General features: G+C 40.3%; 1 protein-coding gene across 2 annotated transcripts; it reads left to right on the top strand.

Moving 5' to 3' along the window:
• Positions 1 to 3,640: 3,640 nt before the first annotated feature.
• YBX3 (Y-box binding protein 3) lies at positions 3,641 to 26,415 on the top strand. Of its 2 annotated transcripts, XM_090272847.1 has the most exons (10): positions 3,641 to 4,117; positions 8,115 to 8,178; positions 9,197 to 9,230; positions 11,874 to 11,963; positions 13,380 to 13,502; positions 16,973 to 17,188; positions 22,481 to 22,578; positions 24,185 to 24,353; positions 25,025 to 25,124; positions 26,047 to 26,415. In XM_090272847.1, the coding sequence occupies exons 1-9, from the start codon at positions 3,871 to 3,873 to the stop codon at positions 25,088 to 25,090; spliced, it is 1,107 nt and encodes a 368-aa protein (XP_090128973.1). In that variant the 5' UTR covers positions 3,641 to 3,870; the 3' UTR covers positions 25,091 to 25,124; positions 26,047 to 26,415. The 2 variants fall into 2 exon arrangements, with proteins under 2 accessions (XP_090128973.1, XP_090128974.1); XM_090272848.1 differs by lacking the exon at positions 16,973 to 17,188 and having other exon boundaries at positions 3,642 to 4,117.
• Positions 26,416 to 26,771: the final 356 nt, after the last annotated feature.

Genomic DNA, 26,771 nt, shown 5'->3' with positions numbered 1-26,771 from the left:
TCCTGCATTTATGTTGCTGACTGAGACAGCTGATGTGGAAGGAATCGCTGAAGCTAATGAAGTTGAAACTTCAGGGCTTCTTTCTTGCATGGACCCTTTCTAGGATTCTGGGAGTGGTTTTTATGTACATCATTTTATTAATTTTTTTTTTTTTTGTGTGTGTGTGTGTGTGTGTTAAAGAGAGCTCTCTAAATTGCATAAGCTGTAAGCCTCACAAAACTTGGCTCTAGTCCTGAATGGTTAAGAGCCTCCCAGAGATCTTGTGACTTCGTGGCTTGAAGATGCTCCTGAGAAATACCAGCTTTGGGACTGCAGTTAGAAATTTTTAGTGGAGCCTCTGACTTTCTCTTCCCCTGCCTGCCGTTCCCAACAGTTGTAGAAGCTCTAACCCCAAATGCCACTGGGAGCTGAGTGACTTTTGTTTACATGACCAAATCAGTCATTGCTTAAAAATGATTGTGTCAGTGATTAGATTATGCGTCTTCTTTTGTTCCACTTAATCTCCAGTTTAATAACTAACATTTATTTACACTAGAAATGATAGAAAAACAATTATTTAACATCACATGAAAAAAGCATTAGAGTAAGCTCCATCCTGATCAACACTGGACACTCATCACGCAGCACTTTGTCCAGCACATAGCGTGTGCTTAGTAAACACGTGCTAATGTGCAAGTGCATGAATTAGTGAGTGAGTGAAGGAATGGATGACTTTATGAGTTGGTTCCTAGTTATGATTATTAAAACAATACAGATCATGTCTGTTCTAATTCTCTCAAGATTTATTTAGCACAGTATCAAGAACTCCCAGCTGCTCACTGCTTTTTTTGGATGAAAATAAGTAGATTCGGGAGCCATTCCAGCACAAATTCTAGGAAATTCCAGGATGCATCTGTAATTATTTTAGGGCCTTCCAGAGGTTGGAGGCCACACCTGTTAGTTATAAATTATTTTCCAAGGGTGAATATTGGTATATATATGTGTGTGTATATATATATATTTAAAGGCTTTGACTATTGGATCAGAGTTTAAAGAGTTCAAGCCCTCTCTCTGTTTTTCTTGCAATCTAATTCTGCATAGTAAACAGCAATAATAATCATTTTGTTGGATAGGGAAGTCAATGGCCAGTTCTCACCAGAATAAATCATGCTTATAATTTAATTTTACGACTCTAATCTTTAAAAATTAAGGAATAATTTAATCATGTTTAGAATTACACCAATTTTTTTATTAAAAATAATTTAAACCAATATTTTTTAAAGATTTTATTTATTTTTAGAGAGCGGGGAGGAGGAGAGAAAGAGAGACAGATGAACAATTGATCAGTTGCCTCTCAATCAGGGACCAACCAAATCCACAACCCAGGCATGTGCCCTCACCGAGAATTGAACCAGTGACTCTTAGCTTTGCAGGATGACACTCAACCAACTGAGCCACACTGGTCAAGGCTAGGCCAGTATTTTTCTTAACCATCCACATATAATAGGTCTGACCAGAAAAAGTCCAACCGTTGTTAATATAACAAAAACTGTTTGTGCAACATCGATGTAACCTGGCAGCCAAGGTGAGTGTACTGGAATGCACATGCGTGAACAATGACAACTTCACTGTACCAGTCAGTAGGGGTGGTAGATGCTACTAAGTGAGCATGTGTACTCTGTGGTCATCACATTCAAAATGACTGAGCAAGTAGAGCAACAAATCTGGATCAGATTTTGCGTTAATCTTGAACATTCCTCTGCGGAAACTATTTAGATGATTCAGAAGGCTGCAGCTATGGGCAACGAGAGATTGGCAGCTTCATCAAGACAACGCGCCCACACATGCATCACACCTCCTGTGGAGTTTTCTGGCGAAACATCAAATCACCCAGGTGACTCAGCCCTCCCCCCAAGGGCCCAGATTGGGTGCCCTGCAACTTCCCGCTTTTCCCAAAACTAAAATCACCTTTGAAAGGGAAAAGAGTTCAGGCCATCAATGAGATTAAGGAAAATATAACAGGGCAGCTGATGGTGATTGGGAGAACTGTGTGAGGTTCCAAGGTGCCTGCTTTGAAGGGGACTGAGGCATTATTGTCCTATGTACAATGTTTCTTGTATCATGTATGTTCTTCAGTAAATGTCTCTATTTTTCCTATTACATGGTTGAACTCTTCTGGACAGACCTTATGTATAACAATACTGTATGCTCTATATTGAAGTCAAACTAAAATATGACTCTAACATTTAGGAGTTTGCAATTCTAAAAAATATTGATGAATTATATGAAAAAGTAAAAAATCCTGTATTTTGATTTTTTCCTAAGAATTAATTTTCTTTAATTAGTAGCTTTCATGGCTGGAGTAAGAAAGTAATAATGTAGAATGGTTTTATAATTATTGATAATGAATGTATTGGCAAGTAATTACGTTTGGAAATTTTTGGTCTTTTTCTTTTCATTTAGTAAACATTTACTGTGTTCCAACTCTATACTAGGTACTCTGCTAACCAGTGGAAATATAGTGAGTTACACTTGATAGTTACCCTCCTGATGTGGAGCCACATAACATAATTCCAGGGGGAAAAAAAATAGGTAAGTGGTTTAGGGAAATAGGGAATGCAAAAAAGGAGCTTTTGGGAGACCAGACACTGGAGTTACATATGATAATCTCATCTACTTTCCATAGCACTTTTATGAAACTCTCCTGAAGGAGGAAACTGACCTTGTGACATTGAAGACCTGGCCCAAGTTAACTCGGGTTAATAAAAAGCAGCACTAGAAATTTAAACCTGCATTTGCCGGGACCCTAGAGGCAAAGAAGACAAAAGAGTTCTGTATTCCACGTAGTTCTTGGGTACAAGTCATAGTCCCTCTGGCATGTGTTTAGCATATAACCCAGTTCATTCTCTGTAGGCCATGTGGGCTCCTTCAGCTGGGAATAACGTTTATTGGGTGATGTTTCTCTGTATCTGTCATCCCTGAGGCTAAGAGGGTTCAGTTGCTTAAGCTTTTACCAGATGGCCCAGGCCATTGGAGCAGAAGGTAGGAGGTGGATTTATTTCAACTACAGTATTAAAAACATTATTTATTCTGTTAAATAGGTTTAAACTCTGATATTTACATTAATTCTCTAAGGGCTGGACTTCAATTTCCTCACCTGTGGGTTATAGATGAAATTAACCACAAATTATCTTTCAGGAGTAAGTCGTCAGATGGTCTTAAGATTTCATCATTTCTGTTCTTAACTGCTGTATTAAGTAGTTTCTGGTGCTTGATACATGTATAAAAACAACTGTTTTGGGGAGAGAAGCGCCGCGTAATTTAGATGCCCTATTTTCCTCTACTAAAGAGCAGTTTCAGGTGTCCTGAGATCGTGAGGGACAAGAGCACTCTGTCCCTCTCCACTAAAGATACAGCAGAATGTACTCCTCAGAAAACTCCAGAGTGCAATGCCGATCTCAGACTTACCATAACTTTCCTTTAATCCTCTCCTCGGGCCCCTGCGCTCAGCCTCGCGCGGATGGGTGGGTTGGAAAGGGCACCAGGCGCCTTTAAATGCTAATCAAGTCGATGCCCAACTCTGAAGCCAACTTTCCCCACCCTCTTCCCTCGCCCGCCCTTCCCTCCCTGGCCCGTGCGCCGCCTAGAAAAACTTGTGCGGGGCCATTTTTGGGGCAGTAAGATCCAGCGAGGAGCCCGAGAGCAAGCGCGCAGCCCGAGAGCTCGAGCCGCCTCGGCCGCGAGACCCCACCCCGGCCACCGCCACCGCCGCCTGCGCCGCGAGATCCGCACCGGCCTCCCCGAGAGCGAGCCCGGCCGCCGCGACCACCAGCCGCGCTAACCGCCAACCAACCGCCACCGAGGTGCCCGAGTGAGAGCAAAGGAGGCGGCATGAGCGAGGCCACCACCACCACCACCAGCACCACCGCCGCCGCCCTCCCGCAGGCTCCGGCGGAGGCGGCCGCCGCGGCCACCCAGGACCCCGCGCCCAAGAGCCCGGTGGGCGGCGGCGCGCCCCAGGCCGCTGCCACGGCGCCCGCTGCCCTCGCCGCAGGAAACCCCGGTGGGGACGCGACCCCCGCAGCCCCCGCCTCTTCAGCCCCCGCCGGCAGTGAAGACGCGGAGAAAAAAGTTCTCGGTGAGTCAGTGACGGGAGTTTAGGAGCTGCCCCGGGCGGGGCGGGCAGCAACCAGCAGTCGGGCGCGTGTGGGCATCTCCAGTTGCATTTCCCCCTGGGGAGGAGAGCACCGCTTGGGATCCCCAAGGGCGCTGGGTGCCCAGCACCTGTGGCTGCAGCCCGCCGGTCCTGCAGGCGCTCCCAGGTGAGCGCGTGGCGCCCTGCGCTCCTCGCCGTCTTGTGCGCGATACTCTTGGTCCTGGGCCAGTTGGGTCTTAACTTTGGTCACTGTCATGCATTCCCCTTGCTTGGGTCCAAAGAGAAAAGGAGTGGCGGTCTGGGAAAGGACTCAGGGTGGGGATGTAGGTGGATGTATGGGAGGAACAGACACGTGGGGCGGCGACTTCGGAGTCTTTGCTTAGGTTCTGGGTAGGGAGGGGGCGACAGGATTTCCTTTGGGGAAGAATGAGGCGCTTAGTAGGAGACTGGAAGGAAAGGTGGAAAGGCTCCTTGCGGGGGAGGTTCAGGTGTCTGTCCCTGACGCCCTTCCCACTTTGGCACGGGGAAGGCGCCATGCTTCTGTCGGCCGCATGCTGGGAAAGGGGTGTTGCAATCTCCTTGGGTCTTGGTCCCAAGCCCTCCTCCCTCCCTGTGCCCCCTGCTTCGCAGAACCTGTTTCACTGTTTACCAGTCGCTACACTTTTTCTTCTTCCTGGATTGTGGGAATGCACTTGGTGCAGCAGCTGGAAAAAGTTAATAGGAAGTGTGGGTATGGCGTTTGTTCACTACATCGTTCTCTTAGTAGTTGTAACTTAGGAAAGGAAACAGGCTGATAAGACGTTCCGGTTTAGGGGGGCGGGACAGAACATCAGAAAGAGTTTCTGTGATTCTTGTTGGTTTTGTCACATACTACAGTCTTCTTTCAAGTGTCCCTGTGTGAGGCCTTAAACAGGCTTACAAAGCACGTGGGTGGGGAATAAGCTTTCTCAAGTGTGTGTGCCCGTATTATTCACTCTTTTAAACAGGAAAGTTAAGAGATGATGTAGGATGCTTCAAAGAAATTTTCTGCATGTAGGATATGGAGTGTTTGATCTCTCAGAGCCTTCCCAATTTTCTAGGAAGAAAATTAAGGGGTTAATGTGAAGAAAGTAATATGATTTCATTTCCCCACCTTGAGAGGCCCGTCTGCCACCTATCGCCCTTCCACCCCTTGGGGTTTTACTCAGTTAATGCCAAAAACGGGCTAAATGTAACCTGTGTAGGTCAAGAAATAAAATAGCCCGCTTTTTGCTGGACTGAAAGTTGCTTAAGTCTAGTCTATATCAAACTGTGATATTTCCGATGAGTGCTTCTTGGCACACTTCATGCAAAATGTCTGAGAGAGAGACAACCTTGGGTTATCCAAAGTGGTGTTCAGAAATATCCTTTTTTAAAAATTCTGTTGTGTAAAGGGGATTTTGCAGTTTTTCACTTAATCCTCCTACTCTTCTGGATCTCAACTAACTTCTGGAATTTAAAGCAGGTATTGTTAAATATGAAGGAAATAGATAAAGTTAATTTTTTGTCCACAACTAATTGCTCTTAAGCCTCTCCCACATCCTGGTGATGAGTCTGGAAGTTTTTTTATCTTTCCACTGCAACTCCAGCTCTCAAAATGGACAGCCTGCTACATGACATTTCAGCACTGGTTGTCTCTGTCCACTGTGTTCTGCCATCTCCTTTCCTTTGCCAAGCAAACACGTGGGGTGTAAAATGTGCCAGGCGCAGTGCTGACTGAAATGGAATTCAGGTTTTGGATTCTCCCATTCTAGTTTTTACAGATGGTCTTTAACTTCAGTGCGCATATAGCCATAGGCCCAGAAAAGTAGTTTACCTGAGTGAGACAACACTTCTCTTCTGATGAACATTATGGAAACCATATGGTCTTCCTCTGTCTCCCCTTCTCCCCTTGCATTTGTGAAGTGAGTTTATGGTTTTAAAGCAAGACGTGTGGATGAATGTGTTTGGCCATATGAAGTGATTGGAAATCTGCGTGGGATTAGGAAAATTTTTAAAATTACATCGGGGAGTAAAAATAACCTTCAGTCTTGATTGAAGTTAGACTTGCAAATCATTTTTTAAAATCTTTTCCCCTATTATAGTGTTGCCTTTCTAATCAAGGTTATTCCTTTGACAGTGGTAGACATTAACTTATATGAAAATGAGTCAAAAACAATTCCTTTATACTTCCTAGGTCATTAATTTAGGGCAAATGAGAGGAGGCACCAATAGCAAATCATTTAAAATAATGGTGACTTAAATGCATATGATTTATAAAAAACAGGCCACTTCAGCCCTGGCTGGTGTGGCTCAGTGGATTGAGCTCCGGCCTCCTGATGAAGGGGTTGCCAGTTTTGTTCAGGTCGAGGCACCTGCCTGGGTTGTGGGCCAGGTCCCCAGTTCTCCAGTTGGGGGCGTGAGAGAGGCAACCAATTGCTGTTTCTCTCACACATCATGTTTCTCTCCCTCTCTTTCTCCTCCTTTCCCCTCTCTCTAAAAATAAGTAAATAAAATCTTTAAAAACAAAAACAAAAACAAAAAACAGGCCACTTCTATGTACATTTGGATGTAAAACATAATTTTTTCTTCTTCTTTGCCCTAATACTCTAATTAGAATGGCCTACCACTGAAGATTCCAGGGGTTTAACCTCTTCTTTGGAGAGGTCTTCTTACTTGGTGTTAGAGCTGGAGATTGCTCAGTTAGTAGTAGTAGGCTAAATGACTTTGGAGGCATAAAGAATAGTTTTTTATTTTTCTTTTTATTAAGAGAACTAAAATATTTCCTCAAGCATGTCAGTCTAGCAACAGTCAGAATTAACCATCCCCAAAAGAAAGTAAGTACTAATTATTGTTTTAGTCTTGAGTTTAAAAACAGAATCCTTATTGTTTATCCTTGGAAATTATAAATTTTGTATCTCAGAGAGGCAGCATGGATTAATGTTAATTGTTACTTTCATTCTCTGCTAAGTTTTTTTTTTAAGTACTCTATTGTCAGATTTCCTGTTTCATTGAGTCTTGATAATTGCTTTATGCACTTCCTGAATTTATACATAGGCATTTCCTTGAGGTACTGAATTTGGCATTCACAATTGATTTAAAGGAGTCATTTCCAATCATACATGGTGGCTGAAATAACTATGAGTCTATGAAGTACAGGTTTTATAACCATGCTCTTTGTTTTCTCAAGTTCTGTTAAAATCTGGTGTACAGAAATGCTCGTACTCATGATGGAAAGTAGAGACCATAATCAAGTCTAAGAGGGGGATTTTATAGAAAGTGCTGAGCTTGATTCCCACCAACTGCAGAGAGTAGGATAAACAGTGAAACAGAAGCCCAAATGCATCACTGTGGTTTGAAAAGTCCTGTTACATCATGTCTCAGGGTGGTGAGAACTGCACTGAGACAGCATCAGTTCTATTATTACTCTTGACTCCTCTGATAGGCCACCATGTGGCAACTAGACAAGTGACTTTATGTTATATCTCTGTAGAGTAACTATCAACAAGCAGCTACCATTTCACTTAATAGAGCTTGCCAGTATTCCAAAGTGTGAAAGTGGTGCCTTAAGGTCATTTGTATTCACCTGGTTCATCTAGCTGCATTTTCTTTCATTGTGGCCCTTCTTTTGCATTTATAACGTTTTTTCGGTGTTAAAACTTTGAACTATTTTTTTGTTTTTCCTTAAACACTGTTTCTCAATTTTAATTATCGCAGAATCAAATAGAGTTATGACCACTCCTTATTTGAGGACTTTACTAAAGGGTTGAACAGGGAAGAAAGGTTTAGTCTTCTGAAAAGTAGTTCCCTACAATATCTTTACTTGTTCCATTTTACTTTTCTAATATATTTTGGAATTCAGCTTTTAATGGTTTCCTCAGGTGTGTTTAGGCTTTGTATAATGCTAATAAGACCTTAAGTGATATGAGCTTTATCTCTTTGTATGCCAACTGCTAACTTTATCTACTTAATTCTATTTTAGCCACCAAAGTCCTTGGCACTGTCAAATGGTTCAACGTCAGAAATGGATATGGATTTATTAATCGGTATGTGTATGTGCATCTCTACATGGCTTAAATACATACTTACGTTGTAGTACCAGGAGTTATAACTTCTTTACCATACTTTATTAATGATTTGTATGAGTTTTAAGATTTGTAAGCACTGTAAATATTCCCATGTCTAAGATAATGGTCACTAAATAGTAATTAAAATACATTTCCAGAATACTAATAAATAACTTGTTTTATAAAATCTAGTCATTAAAAGAAAAAAAGGAGGGATAAATCAGAAATGGTAAGGGCCTAGGATAATCTGAGTCCATATCTATAATTTCCGAGATGGAGAAATGGAGTATTAGAGTGACTGGTTAAGCCACTTTCCTCAGGTCACACAACTAGTACGTAATTGTCTTGGAACTGTCACCCCGGTGTGGTCCAGCTCCTATAGAAACGCTAGTGTTTTCTTTAAACCATGGTAACGTCTAACCATATAGGAATGAGAATATAAGTGCAAGCTATTGGGAGTATTATGTTTTTATGTGATATTATCATTTTCTTTGCTCCCGATCCCACCTCACACTGCCTCCCCGCCCCCCCCCCCCCTCCCCAGCCCCTGTTCTTAAAAAATTCCTCCAATTTCTCCCTTGTCTGTTTCGGTGAGGGTGCGGGGGATGAGTTAGGGTGGGGTGGTGGTGGTAGGGACTGTTTTTGGTTTCAGTGTAAGGAGACCCTGGTTCACAGCTGTGCCCTGTCCTTTTAACCGGCTTGCTTTGCTTTTGCTGGGAGGGCAATCTGGGGCTCTGATTACATAGCACGTGACTCAGCGAGAGATGAGAGAAAGGGATATTTCTGTGTCTTGAATCTGTACACTTGGATCTAAGTGCTGTGGTAATGTGGAGGGGTAAGATGGTATCTCGGGGGTTTAGAAGTTTTCAATGTGGATGGATTCCAGGCATCTGAATTGAGTTTAGAGGATAAAAATTTTTGTTGTGTTTTGAAGTTTTAGGATCTAAACTCAAGTTTTGTTTGTTTGTTTGTTTGTTTGCTTTTTGTCTTCCAACAGAAATGACACCAAAGAAGATGTATTTGTACATCAGGTAAGAGGGTTAATGTTACATTTTATATGTGAAGAGAGGGGTGTCAGTAATGTGCTTTTTCCCATTCCTGAATGTAGTCCTGTACATCATTATTCTGCCCTAAACTTTGTGACTTTATTTTGGCAAAGGAGCTCAATTCCACGTTTTAAGATTGGCAGATAAGCTCTTCTGTCCCACCACAGCCACTGTTTCCTAATGGTTTTTATTTTTGAACAGCATGAAGTGATACTCAGACCCCTTTTTCATTTTTAAAGCCTTTGAGTCCTTAGCACAAAACCTGTTCCCCTGTTGGTGCCCTACTCACCCGACTGTGCAGATCCCCTGCAGTGTGCAGCTGGAACACATCTGGTTTGCCTGGGTGGGCATTGGTTAAAGGTTCTCCTGCAGAGCAGCCCTAACTTGAAGTAACCTGCACAGCGAAGCAAATGGTTGGGGTGTGTGTAAGATGAGAGAAAGCCTTCTGGTCCCAGAATAGTCCTCACTCCTGTTAAAGGTAAGCATGGTTAGCACATGGCCAGGTCAAAAGTCCCACACTCCCTTAGACTTAAAGCAAGTGTAGGAAATGTGTAAAAGGTGGAAAATATGGGCTTCTCTGCAGCAGGATCTCAGTCTTTCTTTACATTATTAGCCTAGGATGTTATTTATTCTATTACCATGTATCCTGGCCTTACTTTACAAAATAGATTAAAAGAAAACATATATACCTACCCTTACTGTTCTTTTTGTATATTGATTTCAATGAATTGTCTCAAAATATGTGTGTAGCTCTTAGTATATAACAATAGGGAAGCATAGAGGCAGGTACTGTTACCAGCACATTTACCTGCAGGGCTCTGTCAATCATTTGGTTTTCAGTGGTTTTGCTTCCTTCTTTTTAGGGGTTGGTTGGGTGTGTGTGTGTGTGTGTGTGTGTGTGTGTGTGGCATGGGGTAGGGTGACTGGCAATAGTGATAGCTAAGAATAAACCCTCTAGTTGTGGTTCCTGTTGTTTATATTTCTGCTTGACTGGATATATTTCAGTTGTATTTACATAATTCGAGTAGATTAACTTTTAAAGTCATAACAGACTGACAGGGAGTGTTGCTTATCAATACAGAGAGATTACTAGACATTTTGGGGTAAGAACTCCACATTTGGTGACTGCTAGAGTAAAAGGACCTCCCAAGTGTCTGTGCTGGTGGCCGTTTGGGTAGCCTGTGAGCGAATGTGTGACCTGATTCCAGCCCCTGTGAGGGCTGTGTGGTGAGTCATCTCATGGTGTTGAGGCCTGCCCAGTTTAACAGGAAAAAGGGAAGGAGCCGGCAGGGAGGGGCTGGCTTTGGAATGGCTGAATGCTCAAGCTGTGTGAGCGTATATCCTGTCCCGAACTGCCTTTTTCCTCTGTGGGTGAAGCCTCTGCTCTATTGGCTCATTCTCTTATTTTTTTTTTTTTTTCCCTTCCTCCTACTCAGAGTAAGGGAAGGGCTGGACTACACACGCCTAATCACTTTATAAAGTAAGGTTGACCTAATTCCATAGAAACTCAGAGCCCCTTTAACTATTTAGAGATGCCAGCTGAAGAAGTAGAAATTCATTGCAGGAATGATTCCGCTTCCTTCTGCTGGTTGAAAAAGAAAGGTCTATTCATAAGCAGATATTTAGGTGCAGATGTTTAATTCAGGATAATATCTTCATTAACCTTTTAATGTATTGTCAGGGATCTAGCATGGTGTGATGGGGCAAATATTGACTAAATTATATGTAAACACAGTACAGGGTCCCCGCTGGCTGCATCTTTAATTTGGCCTCAGATACACATCACTTACTAGCCTCATGTTTCCTCATCCATAAAGTGGGTGGTGGGGGTGGGGGATAAGCCAGATTGTCAGTAATGTTCTGATTCCTGAGGCAGTTTTGTAAATTCTATCAGAAATGTTTACCCCTTGGCATTTTCTGATTCCTTTTTCTTATTTGTCTTCCCTCCTCCCCTTCACACGTTCTTTAATACCTTTTGAGGTTAGCAGTTTCTCTTGTCTACAGAAACCTTTATACTTACAATGTGTTCGCGTGTGTATACAAGATTTTTATAGAGACGTCCCTCTGACCCACCCTAATGGAGCTACAGTCTGAATCTTGGATGATTACTAGTTTGAGGGAACTAATAAATCCAATATCATGATCAGGTGATCAGGCTGTTATAGAAGAGTAACGACTACACATTCTGTTTAATCTACCCACCAAGATGAATTTTGAAGGATAACATAAATCAAGAAAGTAATGCAGAACAGTTTTTATAATGTTTTTTTCTTGTTTTGTTCGATAGATTCATGTTAGAAGGAGAATGATAATTTTAAAAAAGTGTTGTCCTGGCTGGTGTGGCTCAGTGGATTGAGTGCTGGCCTGTGAACCAAAGGGTCACTGGTTCGATTGCCAGGCAGGGCACATGCCTGGGTTGCGGGGGCGTGCGAGAACCACACATTGATGTTTCTCTCCCTCTCTTTCTCCCTCCGTTTTCCTCTTTCTGAAAATAAATAAAATCTTTAAAAAAAAGTGTTAATAATAATAGGTCAACAGTTTCTTCAATATATGCAGTAAACTTGAAAGCGGTGAAAGTGCACCAGTATTGACATATACTGTAGGTGGTATTTTTTCTTCTCTTTACAGACTGCCATCAAGAAGAATAACCCACGGAAATACCTGCGCAGTGTAGGAGACGGAGAAACTGTTGAGTTTGATGTGGTTGAAGGAGAGAAGGTGAGAGCAAGTTGTGGCTGGGTATCAGAGTGAGCTGGCACCTAGTTTTCTTGCAGAGTAAATGGTCCCTCAGCCTCTTATGAATTCATATTACTTTTTTTATATGACAGGAAGAAGTGACTTTTAAGTAGAAATATTTTTGATAAGTATGCTTTTATATATATTATGAAGACATTTTACTGTCTCATTTAATAAATGATGTACCCTATTTAATTATGGAAGGAAGACCTAATTTTTCAAAGTTTAAAAGACATTTTGATACCAAATACATATCTAAGTAGATTAAAATTTAACTTGTTATGTATGAATAGCATTTTCAGGCTGTGATTTTTAATAATATCAGTAATACACAGTGAACAATGTTTTAATCTCAATAAAAGAAGATTCAGATTGAATATAATCACTGTGTTTTCTCTTTGGCTTGGATTTTGGAAAGCCAGAGGCTTCTTAGGGTTCTTAATGGACTATATAACAGCTTTGTTCAGGTGAAGCTAATTGATCATGTAGAATGTATCTCTGGATTTTTTAAAATGCTGTTATATATTTAATTCAATATTAGCAATGTCCTTAATGTCTTGTTTTAATCAACAGTGTATTATAGATAGCAGTAAAGCAACATAGCATTAAAAAAACATTTTAAAATCATATATGGTACAACCACCATGACAGTTAATCATGGCAGCTAAATTATAAGCTATGCAAGTGAATGACGGGTTAACTCCCATGCATGCGCTTGAGGTATGTACACACACACACACACCATTCTCTAGTCCATACTCTTAGTGGTTCCCAAGCTGTTGTATTTTAAAAGAAAAATGCATTATTTCATTTAATATAGTAATTTAAATGCTAAGTCTGTTTCAAGGATAATAGGAAGGTCTAAAGAGAGACTATGTGTGTGGAACTCTGTATTACTAAATCAGGGATCCTTCTTTCCTGTTGCTGCCAACTTTCACTGTCGGTCATTGCTGGGCAGAGCTACGTGAGCCCACAAATAGGGATTCCCCTGGTACCTATCAGAGTAATATAGGTTTCAACATTTTCTAGGAGGATGCCATTATCTCAGTTATTTTCCCCTGAGGAATATCCTTCCTAGCCTAGCATTTCTTCTTTTATAGTTTTATTATATTTACCCATTTAATGTTCTCCAAAGAGGTATATGCTGCTTTTGAACTTAGTGTGATCAAACAAGATGGCAGAGTTTAGGCTGTATGAGTAAACAAGCTGTATATATTTCAATCAGGACATCAAATACCTTGCTCACCTTATTAAAACATGGGTATATTTTTGAGGTCTAACAATGGGAATTATTAGTGCATTCTGCCAGTCTGTACCACTCTGGCTGTGTAGGGCTGTTTTGGGGGGGGGGTGGGTTTGGTGTCTTTTAAATTTTGAGACTGTTCTTTTCTGTGTCAGGGTGCTGAGGCAGCCAATGTGACTGGCCCAGATGGAGTTCCTGTAGAAGGCAGTCGCTATGCTGCTGATCGGCGCCGTTACCGACGTGGTTACTATGGCAGACGCCGTGGGCCTCCCCGTAATGTATGTTGGTGTCTCTTTCAAATCAGTGATTGAAAAAATGTTCACATCTAAAAGTGTGTCCATACTTAAGAGCAGATAAATGCTGTATCTTCTCCTGGAGATACAAAATGATCGTTTTCTTGATGGGATATTTTTAGTGTCCAGAGTTTATCCATAGCCACTGGTCTCACTAGAAACTGGCCATTGAAAATTTATATCAATTTGTATGTATTTGGCTGCAAGTAACAGACATTTAGTTATTTTGTAACCAGAAAGCTTAATTAAGGTAGGCTGTGCCAAGGTTGTCAAAAAGGCAATCACTTCATTAGGTTCTTTCACCTGTCTGGAACCCAGTGTTGGGGCATTCACTGGTAAAGGGAAATGGGGCCTCTGTGATTTCTCTAAACTGCTGTTCATCCCTTGGCGCTGGCACTGTTGACCTCTAAGAAAGTCAGCCTTCGGTTGGCCTGGAAGAACGGGGAATAGCTTGGGAATAGGCAATAAACAGTACTAGTCACAGAAATATTAAATTTACCTTGAGTAAGTGTCTATTTCACTTAGCGTAGCACTTCTTTTAACGTAAAGAAATAGTAAGGAACTCTGGATTTTTAGCTCTTCTTTTTAAAAATATTTATTTATTTTAGAGAGAGGGGATGGGAGGGAGAGAGGGAGAGAAACAGATTGGTTACCTCTCACATGTGCCATGACTGGGGATGGGGAAGCAAACCAGCAAACTTTTGCTTTGCAGGCTGATGCCCAGTCAACTGAGCCATACCAGCCAGTGCCTAATTTTTAGTTGTTTAGATTTCTACCAATCCAGGTGAAAGGGTTTACAACCATGTCTAGCTGGAGCTTTTTTAGGAGGCTCAATATAAATACTATCCCATCCATTTGTGGTCATGAGGATTCAGTAGATTTGAGTCACTTTTTGATGTTTCTAGAATTAGTGCCTGGGATTGGCACCACAGAATAAAACTCGAGGTGCTTTGTGAGCACGAGATTGTGGCTCTGTTAGTCATCAAGGAAAACTTGAAAAATCTCACCAGAATTCAGTATCTGCAGATTGGGAGTGATTTATCTCCATGCTTCTGATAGATTTATATCTTTGTGCTTAGCAGAATGCTTTTCCCCTTTATTCTGTCATTTTCATACCCTGCCCAAATTGATTTTTATCAGATTACTTATGATATCTTGTTTTCCTGTTTCTGTATTTTTCTTATCCATCTTTTGCTTATTTTGTTTGATTTTTAATAATAAGCTGTGCAGAGGGTGGAGGTAGGAATGAGCTACCGTAGCATTTACTATGTCAGATTAACTTAAGTTCATCAGATTCACAGAGCTCTAGGTGTGATTGTGTTGATTCCTAGGTTAATTCAGAAATAAAAGTGATAGAAAACCTTTAGTGAAAACTGTCTCTTTAAGGACTTTTCACCTCAACTGGAAATTGTGAAGTCATGCATGTAAAAGATATTTAGAAATGTCAAGATTCTGAAAGTGTACATAAAGGTTTTCTGTTGCAATGCTTTTAAGGCGTTACAGCTCAAGAGTATGTTTGGCAGTAGTGCTGCCATTATTTTTATCTTGTAAAAATGAACAATTTGGTTGTATATGACTCAAAAAGATATGGAAAGGCCTAAAAAGTAAAGCCATTTATCAAGTCTCACACTTAATATTTTGGTGAACATTTGCATGCTAATGCGTGTTTATGTAATTGAAGATCATATCTGATACAGGTTTTACAAAGTGTAGCATGGTTTGACTTGACTGAAATTAGATGAGCTCAGGCTATTGTTGAAGCTTTTCCTGTTGGGGAATTTAGTTGCCCATGTGCGCTTGATCTGGAAGGTTCTGAATCTTAAATATCCCCACCCTCCAAAAGAAATGGGTCATTATTTTGTTAGTTTTTTAATTAGAGAGAGGGAGAGAGAAACATCAGTCTTTTGTTCCATTTATTTATGCATTCATTGGTTGATTCTTAAATATGCCCTGACCGTGGATCAAACCCTCAACCTTGGTATATCACATTGATACTCTAAAACAACTGAGCTACCTGGCCAGGGCTAATTTATTTATTTTTAATAACTATATTTACTTAACTTAAAACTACCTTTGGCATTTTCACATCCCCTTTTAAAGGAAGATTTGAAATAAATTCTTTGAGGGATTTTTGGCTGTTTGTTTTTAATTTTTAAGTATAAAATATTAGTATATGATATGGTAGTTTAAATAAGAAAAAGTATAAAATGACTCAGTAATTCCCTTTGTTAGTAAGGCCTATAATTTATTTATTTATATATTTTTAAGAGATTTTATTTATTTTTCATTTTTAGAGAGAGGGGAAGGGAGGGAGAAAGAGAGGGAAAGAAACATCAATGTGTGAGAGAAGTTGGTTGCCTTTCACATGACCGGACCCCACAGCTCAGGCATGTGCCCTGGCCAGGGATTGAACCAGCGATGCCTCTGTTCACAAGCCAGTGCTCAGTCCACTGAGCCACACCAGCCAGGGCAGTAAGGCCTATATTTAGAAGCTACCTGTATATATTACTTACTAACATCTGGTAAAGTGCAATTAAAACTTTATTCCTAAGCAAATAAAAAACAAAACATGCCATAAGTTAGTGGTTCTCAAATTTTATGGTTTTTGAACCCATTTATATGCTCAAATATTATCGAGGATCCCAGAGTTTTTGTTTATTAAAATTTATTATAGTAGTTTAAAGCAGAAATTTAAAAAATATTCAATTGATGTAAAATAAGCTCATGTAAATAAAAATAACATTTTAATGAAAACTATATATTTTTAAAATTGAGAAGAGTGGCATTGCTTGATATTTTTGCAAATCTCTTATGCTTGGTTTAATAGGAGACGGCTGGATTCCCATATCTCCTTCTGCATTCAGTCTGCTGAGAGGTCACATGTCAATGTAGCTCTGGGAGACCCCACTACACACCCATGAGATGAGAGGAGATGGGAACAGGCAGCTAGAATCTTCACAGAATTATGAGAATAGTTTGACATCAATAACCTCCTGCAGGGCTTCGGAGACCCCATCCACACTTTGAGAACAGCTGCAGGAACTATATTATGTAGAACTATTGACAACACTATGAAATTTTTTTTCTTGACTCCCCTGACTTTGTCCCAGTGGGTGGCAAATACTGGGAGACACACATTTGGCTGGACTAAATATTATAAACATTGTAAATGTTGTTTGGGTGGTTGATTAGATGACTGTTAAAATTATAGATTGGTTGCTTTTGCTTTTCTGCTGCTTCGTATTTTATCTGCATAGATCTACTTTAATCTTAATGTAGTTTACCCCAGGTAATCACATGATGATCTGGGTTAAATGCATTTTGTCTGTATAAAAAAGGATTATTATTCCATTTGAAGAAATATTTTTCTTTTGGTGATATTCATCCTAAATGGTATTCTTTGGTTCTTTCCTTGCTGAAACTTCTTCTGAACCTCTGTTTCTTTGCTTCGCTAGTACGCTGGGGAGGAGGAGGAGGAAGGGAGCGGCAGCAGTGAAGGATTTGACTCCCCTGCCACTGACGGGCAGTTCTCTGGGGCCCGGAGTCGGCTGCGCCGCCCCCAGTATCGCCCTCAGTACCTCCCTCAATACCGACGGAGGTTCCCGCCTTACCACGTGGGACAGACCTTTGACCGTCGCTCACGGGTCTTTCCCCATCCCAACAGAATGCAGGTAAAATTGCACCTGGGACTTCTCTCTAGCAGTCCTCACCCTTCCATCCTTCCTCTGCCTCCTCTTCCTCCTCCTCCTCCAACACCAGCTGCCAGAAACAAAACCTTGCTTGTGGGTTCTCGATGCTACAAAAGCTGAGGCAAGGCCTTCAGTCTTTCATTCTAGTAACGTTTCTAAAAGCACAACCACATGAGCCATGCCTATAATTGAGGACCCTGGTGGATAGGGTGCACTTTCTAGTTTATGGAAGAATAAAAATAGAGAGAAGATACTGTACTTAGGAGCTTAAGCTCTGAAGTCAGTCAGACAGGTCCGGATTTGAATCTTGTCCCTACTACTTATTATCTGTGAGCTTCTGATAAAACCAAGCTTTAGAGAGATTAACTTGTTCCATCCATTAAATGGCTTTAATAACATACCTCTACTATGGGGTTTATGATGATTAAAACAGAAGTAAAGACTTGAGCACAGTGCCTCAGGATATCTAGGGTTTATAAAGTCCTTAATTTAGATGAGACGGTGTTGATGGGTAAGAAACCCTACCAGAGAGTCAAGATCATTGATCATTGGTTGATTCTTCTTTTTTACCACAAAGTATTGATACAGCTATTGTGAACTTGGCCTGTAATTAATAAGCCTTATACCAACTTTGCAGTCTCTGGACACTTGGAGAACTTAGGCTAGGACATCGTTTTTGTTATCACTAGCTCCAAGTTTTTCCTCTTAGTGTCCTTGGGTTGTTTTTCCACCAAGTGTTTTGACTGAACATGATGTTCAGTCTGTTCTTTGCCACCCTTCTCCTATCCCATCATGCATGACAGTGTTCTTTCTGCGTTACTTCTTTTTTTTTTTTTCCTTCCACTCTTTACCAGCTGTCCCTGACAAATGTGCTAAAAATAACAAGTAGACATGTATCTGGAGAGATTGGGTACACGAGACACAGTAGGTTTCTTTAGGGCAGCACTTTGGGCTTCTAGGAAATGAGGACAGGAAGAGTCAGTGAGATTGTAATACAGTTATTTTTAGAGTATTAGTAGTACTTTCCTGAAATAATCACTTGTAGTATTTAGTGTATACATATGTCAGTTTTTTGAGAATATGATGATTCTTTTTCATCTTGTTTGAAATAAAGTATATTTCACCTTAGAACTTCAAGGCTGAGAGCAAAGTGATTATTTAGTACCATGTAGAACAGCCTTTGCAGAAGCTGGTTGAAAACTAATTTTAAAAATATGTATTTATTCTGATAACAGCATGCAGTTGTTTTAAGTTGGCCTGGATTTCTTACCCATTTCGTTTCTGAAGTAAGAACTGGTTTCGACTCCTTCAACAGTTTTCCTTAGAGCCTTTCTAAGGCATACCATGTTTGGATATCCCCTGAGTAAGAGGTCTGCTGAAGCTAACCAATTTCACTAAGTGAAAATTCATAAAGCTTCCATACAATTGCATGGTTGTCAGTGTAATGACTTAAAATTATAGAGAGATCTCTAGATGGTAAAACTTACTGAGGTCAAATAGGAAAGTCCTCCAACATTTTCTACTGTAGACAAAATTGAAAGTCATTGGACACCACAGGAAAAAGATAATATGCAGGTCAATAGTATTTCCTTTACGTACAGAAGAAACAATATAGCACGGTCAGTGACCAAATGACTTCCATTTTTTAAAAAAGAAACTAATTCTCGGTGTCTGAAAATTAAGTAGAATCGGTTACTAGGCCAGTATCAACTATTTGTAGTCCTTGAGAAAAGAAATCTATGATAGAGGAAAGGGAGCAACAATTGTTTGGCATCTGCCAAGTGCTTGACATTTGAAATCAATTCTTCAGCTTCCCTACAACTTTATGCAGTTGGCAATGGGCTCCATCCTGTTATTGTTACAAATGAAGAGATTTGGGTATTTTGAAATGTTAGAAACTTTTACCTAAGGTTACATGGGCAAGAAGTGGTAGAGCTTCAATCTGCTTTTCCCATTCTATCATTCTAGTAAACTCTCAGCCTCTATTCAAGTTAATTGCTCTTTCTATTTGTCCTTTTTTTTTTCTTCTTCTAATCAAAGTTCTTGAGAAAGAAGCAGCTTTGCTTGTTCAGACAGCTAAAGGGAAGGTCGTGTGGTTGGGATGGTGTGAGTGGAGAGGGGAGGACTGGAAGGTGGGATTAGGGTGCTATCTTAGGGCCAACCATACATCCCTGGTAGACCATGATAGGGCCTGCTGACACACTCTCCGTGTGATTTTAAAGAAGAAACAGTTAAGGAATCTATACACGGAAAAAGCATTTAAGAGATCAGTGGGCTGTTTGTAGAGGCTGGGCCACAGGAGGCAGCAAGTAGGGAGAGAAGTTCTATAATCTCCCTCTGAAGAGATGGTGAGGATCCGGGCCTGGATGAGAGTGCTAGCGGTGGTGGAGGTGTGATACGTGTTCAGGTTCAGGAAATGATTTCAACATAAAGGTGACCGCATTTGATGCTGGAGTGAACGTATGACGTGAGGAGTAAAGTATGACGTATCATGTGTGTGTTTATTTAAACATATAGAAAAAGAATGAAGAAAGATTAGGTTTGGGTGAGAGGAGGAAATCATTTGGAGGTCTTTTCCCAACATTGCATTATATGTCCAGGAGGAGATGTCGGGTAGACATAAATAAATAAAACAAAGCGGAATCAAGACGTAGGAAGTGGCTTGAGTTAACAAGGTGTCATATTAGGGAAGGTGTTTGACAAAGTCTTTGGTGCTGCATTTGAGAAGAGACCTAGGGAGGCAAGGGAGCGGGTTGTTTGGGTGCTGAGCATGGCACGCATGGCAGAGGGATTGGCAAGTACAGAGGCTGAAGGGAACCTGAAGGGGACAAATGAGACTGTAGATATAACTCTGGAGACGTGAAAATGTACTGAAAGGCGTGGTGTGGGATGAGATTAACTATAAAATGAGTGAGGTAGAAAATAGACCCGGAGACTGAGTTATGGGGCGCACCAGCAAGGAAAGATTAGGAAGATGAGGAGTCTAGCAAATGACAATGAGAAGGAGCAGATAGAAAAAAAAAAAAAAAGTATTTCGGGAAGGAAATGCTGTGTTAGATGCTGCTGAAAAGGAGAGGAAGTTAGGTTGAGAATTGATTGTTGTGTTTGGGAACTTGGAGGTTAGTGGCACGGTAAGGACACAGGTCTGATTAGGATGAATTCAAGAGAGAGCCACGGGGAAGGAAGAAGAGGTGTGTTCTTCCCCTTTGAGGAGGTACCCGTGGTGGTGGTGGTGGTGGTGATGGGTTTCCTTTAGTATGTATGTCTGTAAAGGAGCCCAGAGCCATGGAGCAGGATCTGGAGGAGAACATGAGGTTGGGGCAAGGTTTTGGTTTGATTTATTTTTGTTTTTACATTGAGTGAATTCTGTCCTGGTTCCCTTTACCCCTTCCCTCACCAACAACTTGATCATGATGTCATTAGGTGGGCAGATCAAATGCCCCCCCCCCCATCTGTATGTGTGGAGTTTATAGTGTGTGTGTGCTCCTTATTTCTGTTCACTGAAATCAGTGACACATTAATAGCATTGAGCTTTCTAAATACCTTTCTCCAATAAAAGCAAGCTCCTTTGGAGAAATGGCTGATTTCAGATCTGGACCAGAGAAAGTACAATATGAACCTGGAACATCTTGTTGTTCCAGAAAGCAAGGAAGTACTCAAAAGAATGTTGGAGACATGTCAAAAGGACACAAGCCAGCTTGAATGGGTTCCCATTGGCCAGTAATGATAGTAACAGATTATAACTCATTGAAGAAAATAGAAAACCGTGATTCTGTACAGATACAAGTGAATGAATGAATGTATTGAGAATTTGATGAGAAATGAAATATGTATACTTTGAAAGTATGTCTTCAGAATCCTTCTTAATTACAAAGGGGAAAAGCGTAAACCACCTTAACTACTACTCCATGCAAGCACTGTCAGTAAGGGTACAGAAGGAAGCCATACACCACCTGGCAGGTGCACGGAGAAGAGTGCAGTGTCACTTTTGTGGCTTCCCTGGCATCTGCACATAAACTAAAGCACAGGAAACACCAAGCGACCACACGGAGGGGTATTTTAAAAATATCTGGCCTGTAATCTCAAAAAGTGTCATGGTCATGGAAGCCAAGTAGAGACTGAAGGACTGTGTCAGAATGAGAGACAACTAAATTCAGTGTACGGTTGTAAGTGGGTGGTGGTGCTGCTGTTGTAAAGGATTATGGGTGAGACTTGAACGGAGTCTGAGGATAAGATTCTATACATCCAGCTTTCCTGTAAGTGTGTGATTATTTCAGAATAAAATAATTGAAAGCGGTGGTGTTATTTCAGCATGTTTATATGCCTGGATGGAGATGACAAGAGTAGAAAAGGGAGAAAGTGTATCGTGAAGGGGAGGGATAAAGAGTAAACTAATCAAGTAGGCAAGGGAGATGGGTGGGCTTTGGATATGGGCTTAGGCCGCTTATCCAGTGCAATGATAGAGAAGAAAATTAATACAAATGTTGATAGCTTGGTAAAAAATGTAGGAAATACTTTGTGATTATTCTTTTCTTAGTGAAATATGGAGAAGGAAGGGATGCTAGTTTTGAGGGGAGAAAGGAAGGTTGAGATTGTGGCTGTATTGTAATGAATTTCAGAGGCTGCTGGTGGGCTTATTGTTTTTTGTTTTCATTTTTAGTTATTCTTCCTTCCCCTGGACGTTCTACAATAAAATTATTTTATTCCCAAAGCTTAAAATAAGTTTATCATCAAGAAAGTGTATTTTATTTTCCAAGATGTTATACTTAAATAGATAGTGCAAGCAGGTACAAGGAAGAAATTGTGAAAGGAAGAACTCAGAGGTGAAGGCATGGTTAAGAGAGGTGGGAGATGCTTTGAATGTGGAAACCATTAAATATTGAAGGGATACCTAATTTGTAGGATTAGTGGGTCTGAGTTTGAAAAGATTGAAAAGCTTTGCTCAAATGTAGTATAACATTGCATTTCCTTTTACACTACAGATTTTCTTTCAAAAGATAAAAGGAATACTGCAAAATATTAAATTATTGTGAAATAAAATTAGTTACTCTGGCATAATTCAGATGACTCTTCTAGTGAGAGTGAGTTTTCTTTTCTATCATTCACAAAGAACGAGTCAGTAAACAGTTCACTGTTATTGTTGAGAGTTCCCAGCTTTGTAAGGAAGCTTTTTTTTTTCCCTTTTCAAAAAAAATCCTGAATGCAACTGTGTGCTCTGTGTTTCCTGTATCTTGTAGCATGATGCTCATTTTCAGCCCTGTTCCACTCTTCTAGGCTGGGGAGATTGGAGAGATGAAAGACGGAGTCCCAGAGGGAGCACAACTTCAAGGTCCAGTCCACCGAAATCCAACTTACCGTCCCAGGTACCGTAGGTATGTAACATTTCCCACTAACTCATGACCAGCTGAAAGACTCGTGAGTGATGGCAGAATGGATGAGGATATTGTGGGTCTGTTCTGTGGATTTATTATGAAGTAGAAGTTGTGGCTGCTTTGAATGCATGTCCAAGTTTGGGTGGGACTCTGCAGTGTATGTTTTCAGATTACCTGTGACATTTTACCCCTACTTAAACAATTAGAATTTTTAGTTTTCCCTGTACCAAAGCATTATTTGTATTTGGTAACTTTCTTATGATAGAAGTTAATACTTATTTTTTTTATTTTTAATGAAAGAAGCAGAAATTAACTGATGGGTAATTCAATGGTAGTGCTACAAATGGAGGAAGAATGAGTGCCGGAGAATATTTGGGATTCTGGATATTCTGTTAGCTGAGCCAGTCTAGTGTAAGGGTTAAATCAGGATATAGATCAAGTTGTCTATTTAAATTCCTGCCCTTCCAATTAGTAGCTGTAACTCCTTTGACAAGTTTGTGAATTCTCTTAAGTCATCAGGTCCATAAAATGGACATTAAGGAATATTCTACAATTGTCAGTTAAGTTAAATGTATAATGCATCTAACATAATTAGTAAGTTTCCTGGTAGAATAAGCACTCAATAAATGATGTTAATATTAGTGGACTGTGTTATTTTATTTGTTCTTTATCCCTATGAAAAACTGCAAGTTGAGCTAGACCCCCCTAAGATCCTTCTTCAGCTTTTTATATTATAAGCCTTACTGTTTACTTACTCTATCTTTGAGGTAAGTAAAAAAACAACTTCATTCCTGAATGCCATTTATACCACCTTGAAGTCTGGCAATATGACTTTATTGAAAGGAGAGTAAGTGTATTATTAAGGGAAATGATTTGTATGATTTTGTATCCTTTTCCTCACAAGATTCACTCCAGTTTTAGACATCATCACTCTAATGATTAATTACTAAGGACTCTCAAATAAAAGAGACTTCATAGAAATGTCTTAACAGAAATCGAGGAGACAGGACAATATGTGAATCCCAACTCTGTCAATTCCTAGCTGTGTTATCCTGGCAAAGTTAGAGCTGACCTATAAAAGCAGCAAGTCCACGTGACTCAAACAAGTACTTATTTTCACTAAACCTCTTGGATTTCTCAGTATAAATCTAACTCACTGAACTGGCATTGAAATTAAATTACTTAACATGAAAACTCCCCAGCACAGGCTCTGGCACATAGCAAGTGGAGTTGGTTTTCTTCCCACACTTGATCCTCTTAGTCTCCACTGAACTCTGTTCATGGAGGGCAGATACCAGACCACTTTCCTTCCTTTATTTTCCTATCCTCAGTGCCAATCAGAGTGATGGGTAGGAACACAGTACGCATTCAGTATGTTTATTCACTACAAATAGGTATTCCAGATGAAGGGAGAAAATGATGGACAAAAAAGAATTTTTTTTTAACCAAAACCTTGTTGCATTTACTATATTAGCCTGTGCATAATTCTAGCTATACTCACCCGATCACTTGATGTTTTAATCTTGAAAAATGACTAAAACCTATGTTCTTGAGGACCCCCGTCTCATTGCATTTTGCTCTTTTTGTTTCATGCTCTCTGTTCTAGGGGACCTCCTCGCCCACGACCTGCCCCAGCTGTCGGAGAGGCTGAAGATAAAGAGAATCAACAGGCGGCCACTGGTCCAAACCAGCCATCTGTTCGCCGCGGATATCGGCGCCCGTACAACTATCGGCGGCGTCCCCGTCCTCCGAATGCTTCACAAGATGGCAAAGAGGTGAATCCAGCCAGTCAATAGGGGTGTTGCCAGATTAGCCTTAATCATGTCAAAGTTCAGTATTCTATTCTAATAGTGGTTTTGTAGTCTGATAACTGACACAAATATATATCTTTATATATGAGTTTATGTAAAATTTACTTAGAGAAAACATTTGTATATAATTATTTACACATAATGTTTTGTATAATAAGTAATATATGTTATATTCACATATTTTATATATATATATGTATATTAACATTACACTTAAGGTCTGTCTGTATATAGGGAGAATATGTATGCCTTGCACATAACATGAACCAAATATTTGAATTTAATTAATTTAACATTCTCTGAAAGAATTATCTACACTGTGGGGATTCGGAGCTAATGTATTTAGGGCTGTCCAGACCAAGGAGAGCATTTACAGAGAGGAGCCTGCTTCTAAGTGTGTGGGAAGTAGTTGCACGTCATAGATGTTTGTTATGGAGAGTGATGGTGTTCAGTTGCTGTGTGGAAGCCTTCTTCCGGGATACTACTTTGTGACTCACTTGAGAATAGATAAAATTTTGCAATGATTTGCCTTCACAGGCAAGAAGATTCCAACTTTTGAGGTCTTTTAGTCTTGAACTTCCCACTGTCACCTGAATTGTTTCATTTCTGGTCTGTGGTTCTGTTTTGTGTTACAGACCAAGGCAGGTGACGTGCCATCTGAGAACCCTGCTCCGGCCACCGAGCAGAGCAGTGCTGAGTGACACCAGGCTCCCCAGGCACCTTCACCATCAGCAGGTAAGAGTGTGGGCAGCCCGGGCTTCAGTCGACATGTTCCTTTAAATGTCACTGATTTCTCAACAGTCACACAGATCAGTCTAAAGGAGTTCTGCGATTCACCTGGAGCAGAGCGGTTTTGGTGGTTAAATATCTCTGAGACTGACCTTCTTCTGCTAGGCTTTCAGTGCATAAGCATTCACACAGTTAATCAAGAGTCCAATTCTTTTTTTCGAGACAGACAGTGTTTAGTTATTATAGTATTAAACATGGTCATACCAGGTAAGAAAACTCTTGAAAATTTTACTTTTGTGACACCTAGTGGCCAATTTGGTAATTTTAAATGCCTGACCAGGCCTCATTTTCATAACTGGAGACTGATTTGTAGAATAAACTAGAGTGGTATTCTCCTTCCCTTTTCCCTTTGATGAGAGGCATTGCTTTGGAGGCAGCCCAGTGCCGTGTGTATGAGCCACCAGGTAGTCTGTGTATCCAGGGCAGCATCTGCTGCTCATTTGCCTGGTGATCTTGAGCAGTTCATTGATTTCTCCTCTGCCTCAGTGATGTCTGCTGCTGGTAAAGCGGGAACACCCCCTAGACCTACTCACTCAGGTCCTCACAAATATTCAATGAGATAAAACCTAGGAAGTAAAACAGGGAGCAGTAAAGAATTACCTCTTCATAAAGGTTAGCTTATCATCTTCACTGTGGTTTCACTACTATGTACTGACTGTTCTGGTTTATAGAAATAGTCTATGCAAAAGAGTTTCCATTGAATCAGTGTTTAGTTTACAAATGTAGAAAAGATGAATGTGTAGAATTTGTTTAGAGCTTTTGAGATACTGTATTTTAAAATACATGAATAACAGTATTTTTGCCTTCATATCCTTTAATTCTTGGTCATTTTGTCCCTCTTTATAAGTCTGATTTTAATTCTTTCCAGGTGACCTAAAGAATTAATGACCATTCAAAAAGTAAAACAAAAAGCAGACCACAACCTTACCAACACCAAAGAAACATCCAAGCAATAAAGTGGAAGACTAATAACCAAGATGTGGACATTAGAATGTTTACAACTATTCTTTACAAAATAAACAAGTACAAAAGGAGAATGTCAGCCAATGTTTCCAGCAATTTGCCTGCACAGAAGACAAGAGAGCAGCCTCCCCAGTTTCAGCACCCACTAGGTTTATATTTTTTTCCTGGTTTTTACTGTTTTGGTAATATGAATTGAAAGAAGAAATATTAATACCACATGGGGAGAACCCCAGCCAAAGAAATCTGAAATATATAGTAAATGCTTTTTTTTTTTCCCTTTTGTGTTCATTTTGGATGCTGGTGCTAAACTCTCAAGTATCGTGGTTTAGAAGAAATTTTATGCCCTTCTTATTTATTTCTAGGATGAGGGGAAGATAACATTTTTGCTTTCTTATGTGACTCTCTTTGAAAATGTGCAGCATGAGGTTCCTCAAAAATAAAATTTTTACCCTTGAAAGGAAAAGGTGTGTAACTGGAGTATGTTTTCCTCTCTTAGCTTATGTTTTGTCTTTTTTCCCCACTTTTTTCACTTAATAGTGTAAGGGTACATTAGTGCTATTTAATGCATGTAGGCTTATGAGTTTGGGATGGTAGAGGGCGGGATTCCTTTTGGAAGGTACAGCTGGGAGT

The sequence above is a fragment of the Furipterus horrens genome, unplaced genomic scaffold, assembly GCF_987537825.1.
Source record: "Furipterus horrens unplaced genomic scaffold, mFurHor1.1.pri manual_scaffold_4, whole genome shotgun sequence".
Lineage (NCBI taxonomy): Eukaryota > Metazoa > Chordata > Mammalia > Chiroptera > Furipteridae > Furipterus > Furipterus horrens.
This window is presented reverse-complemented; position numbering and strand designations above follow the sequence as displayed.

Excerpts from the sequence above, each read along its gene's own strand:
- YBX3 (XM_090272847.1), top strand. The coding sequence starts at position 3,871 with ATGAGCGAGGCCACCACCACCACCACCAGCACCACCGCCGCCGCCCTC. Across the intron at positions 9,231-11,873 it reads AAGATGTATTTGTACATCAG|ACTGCCATCAAGAAGAATAA; the intron begins GTAAGAGGGTTA and ends TTCTCTTTACAG. Across the intron at positions 11,964-13,379 it reads ATGTGGTTGAAGGAGAGAAG|GGTGCTGAGGCAGCCAATGT; the intron begins GTGAGAGCAAGT and ends TTTCTGTGTCAG.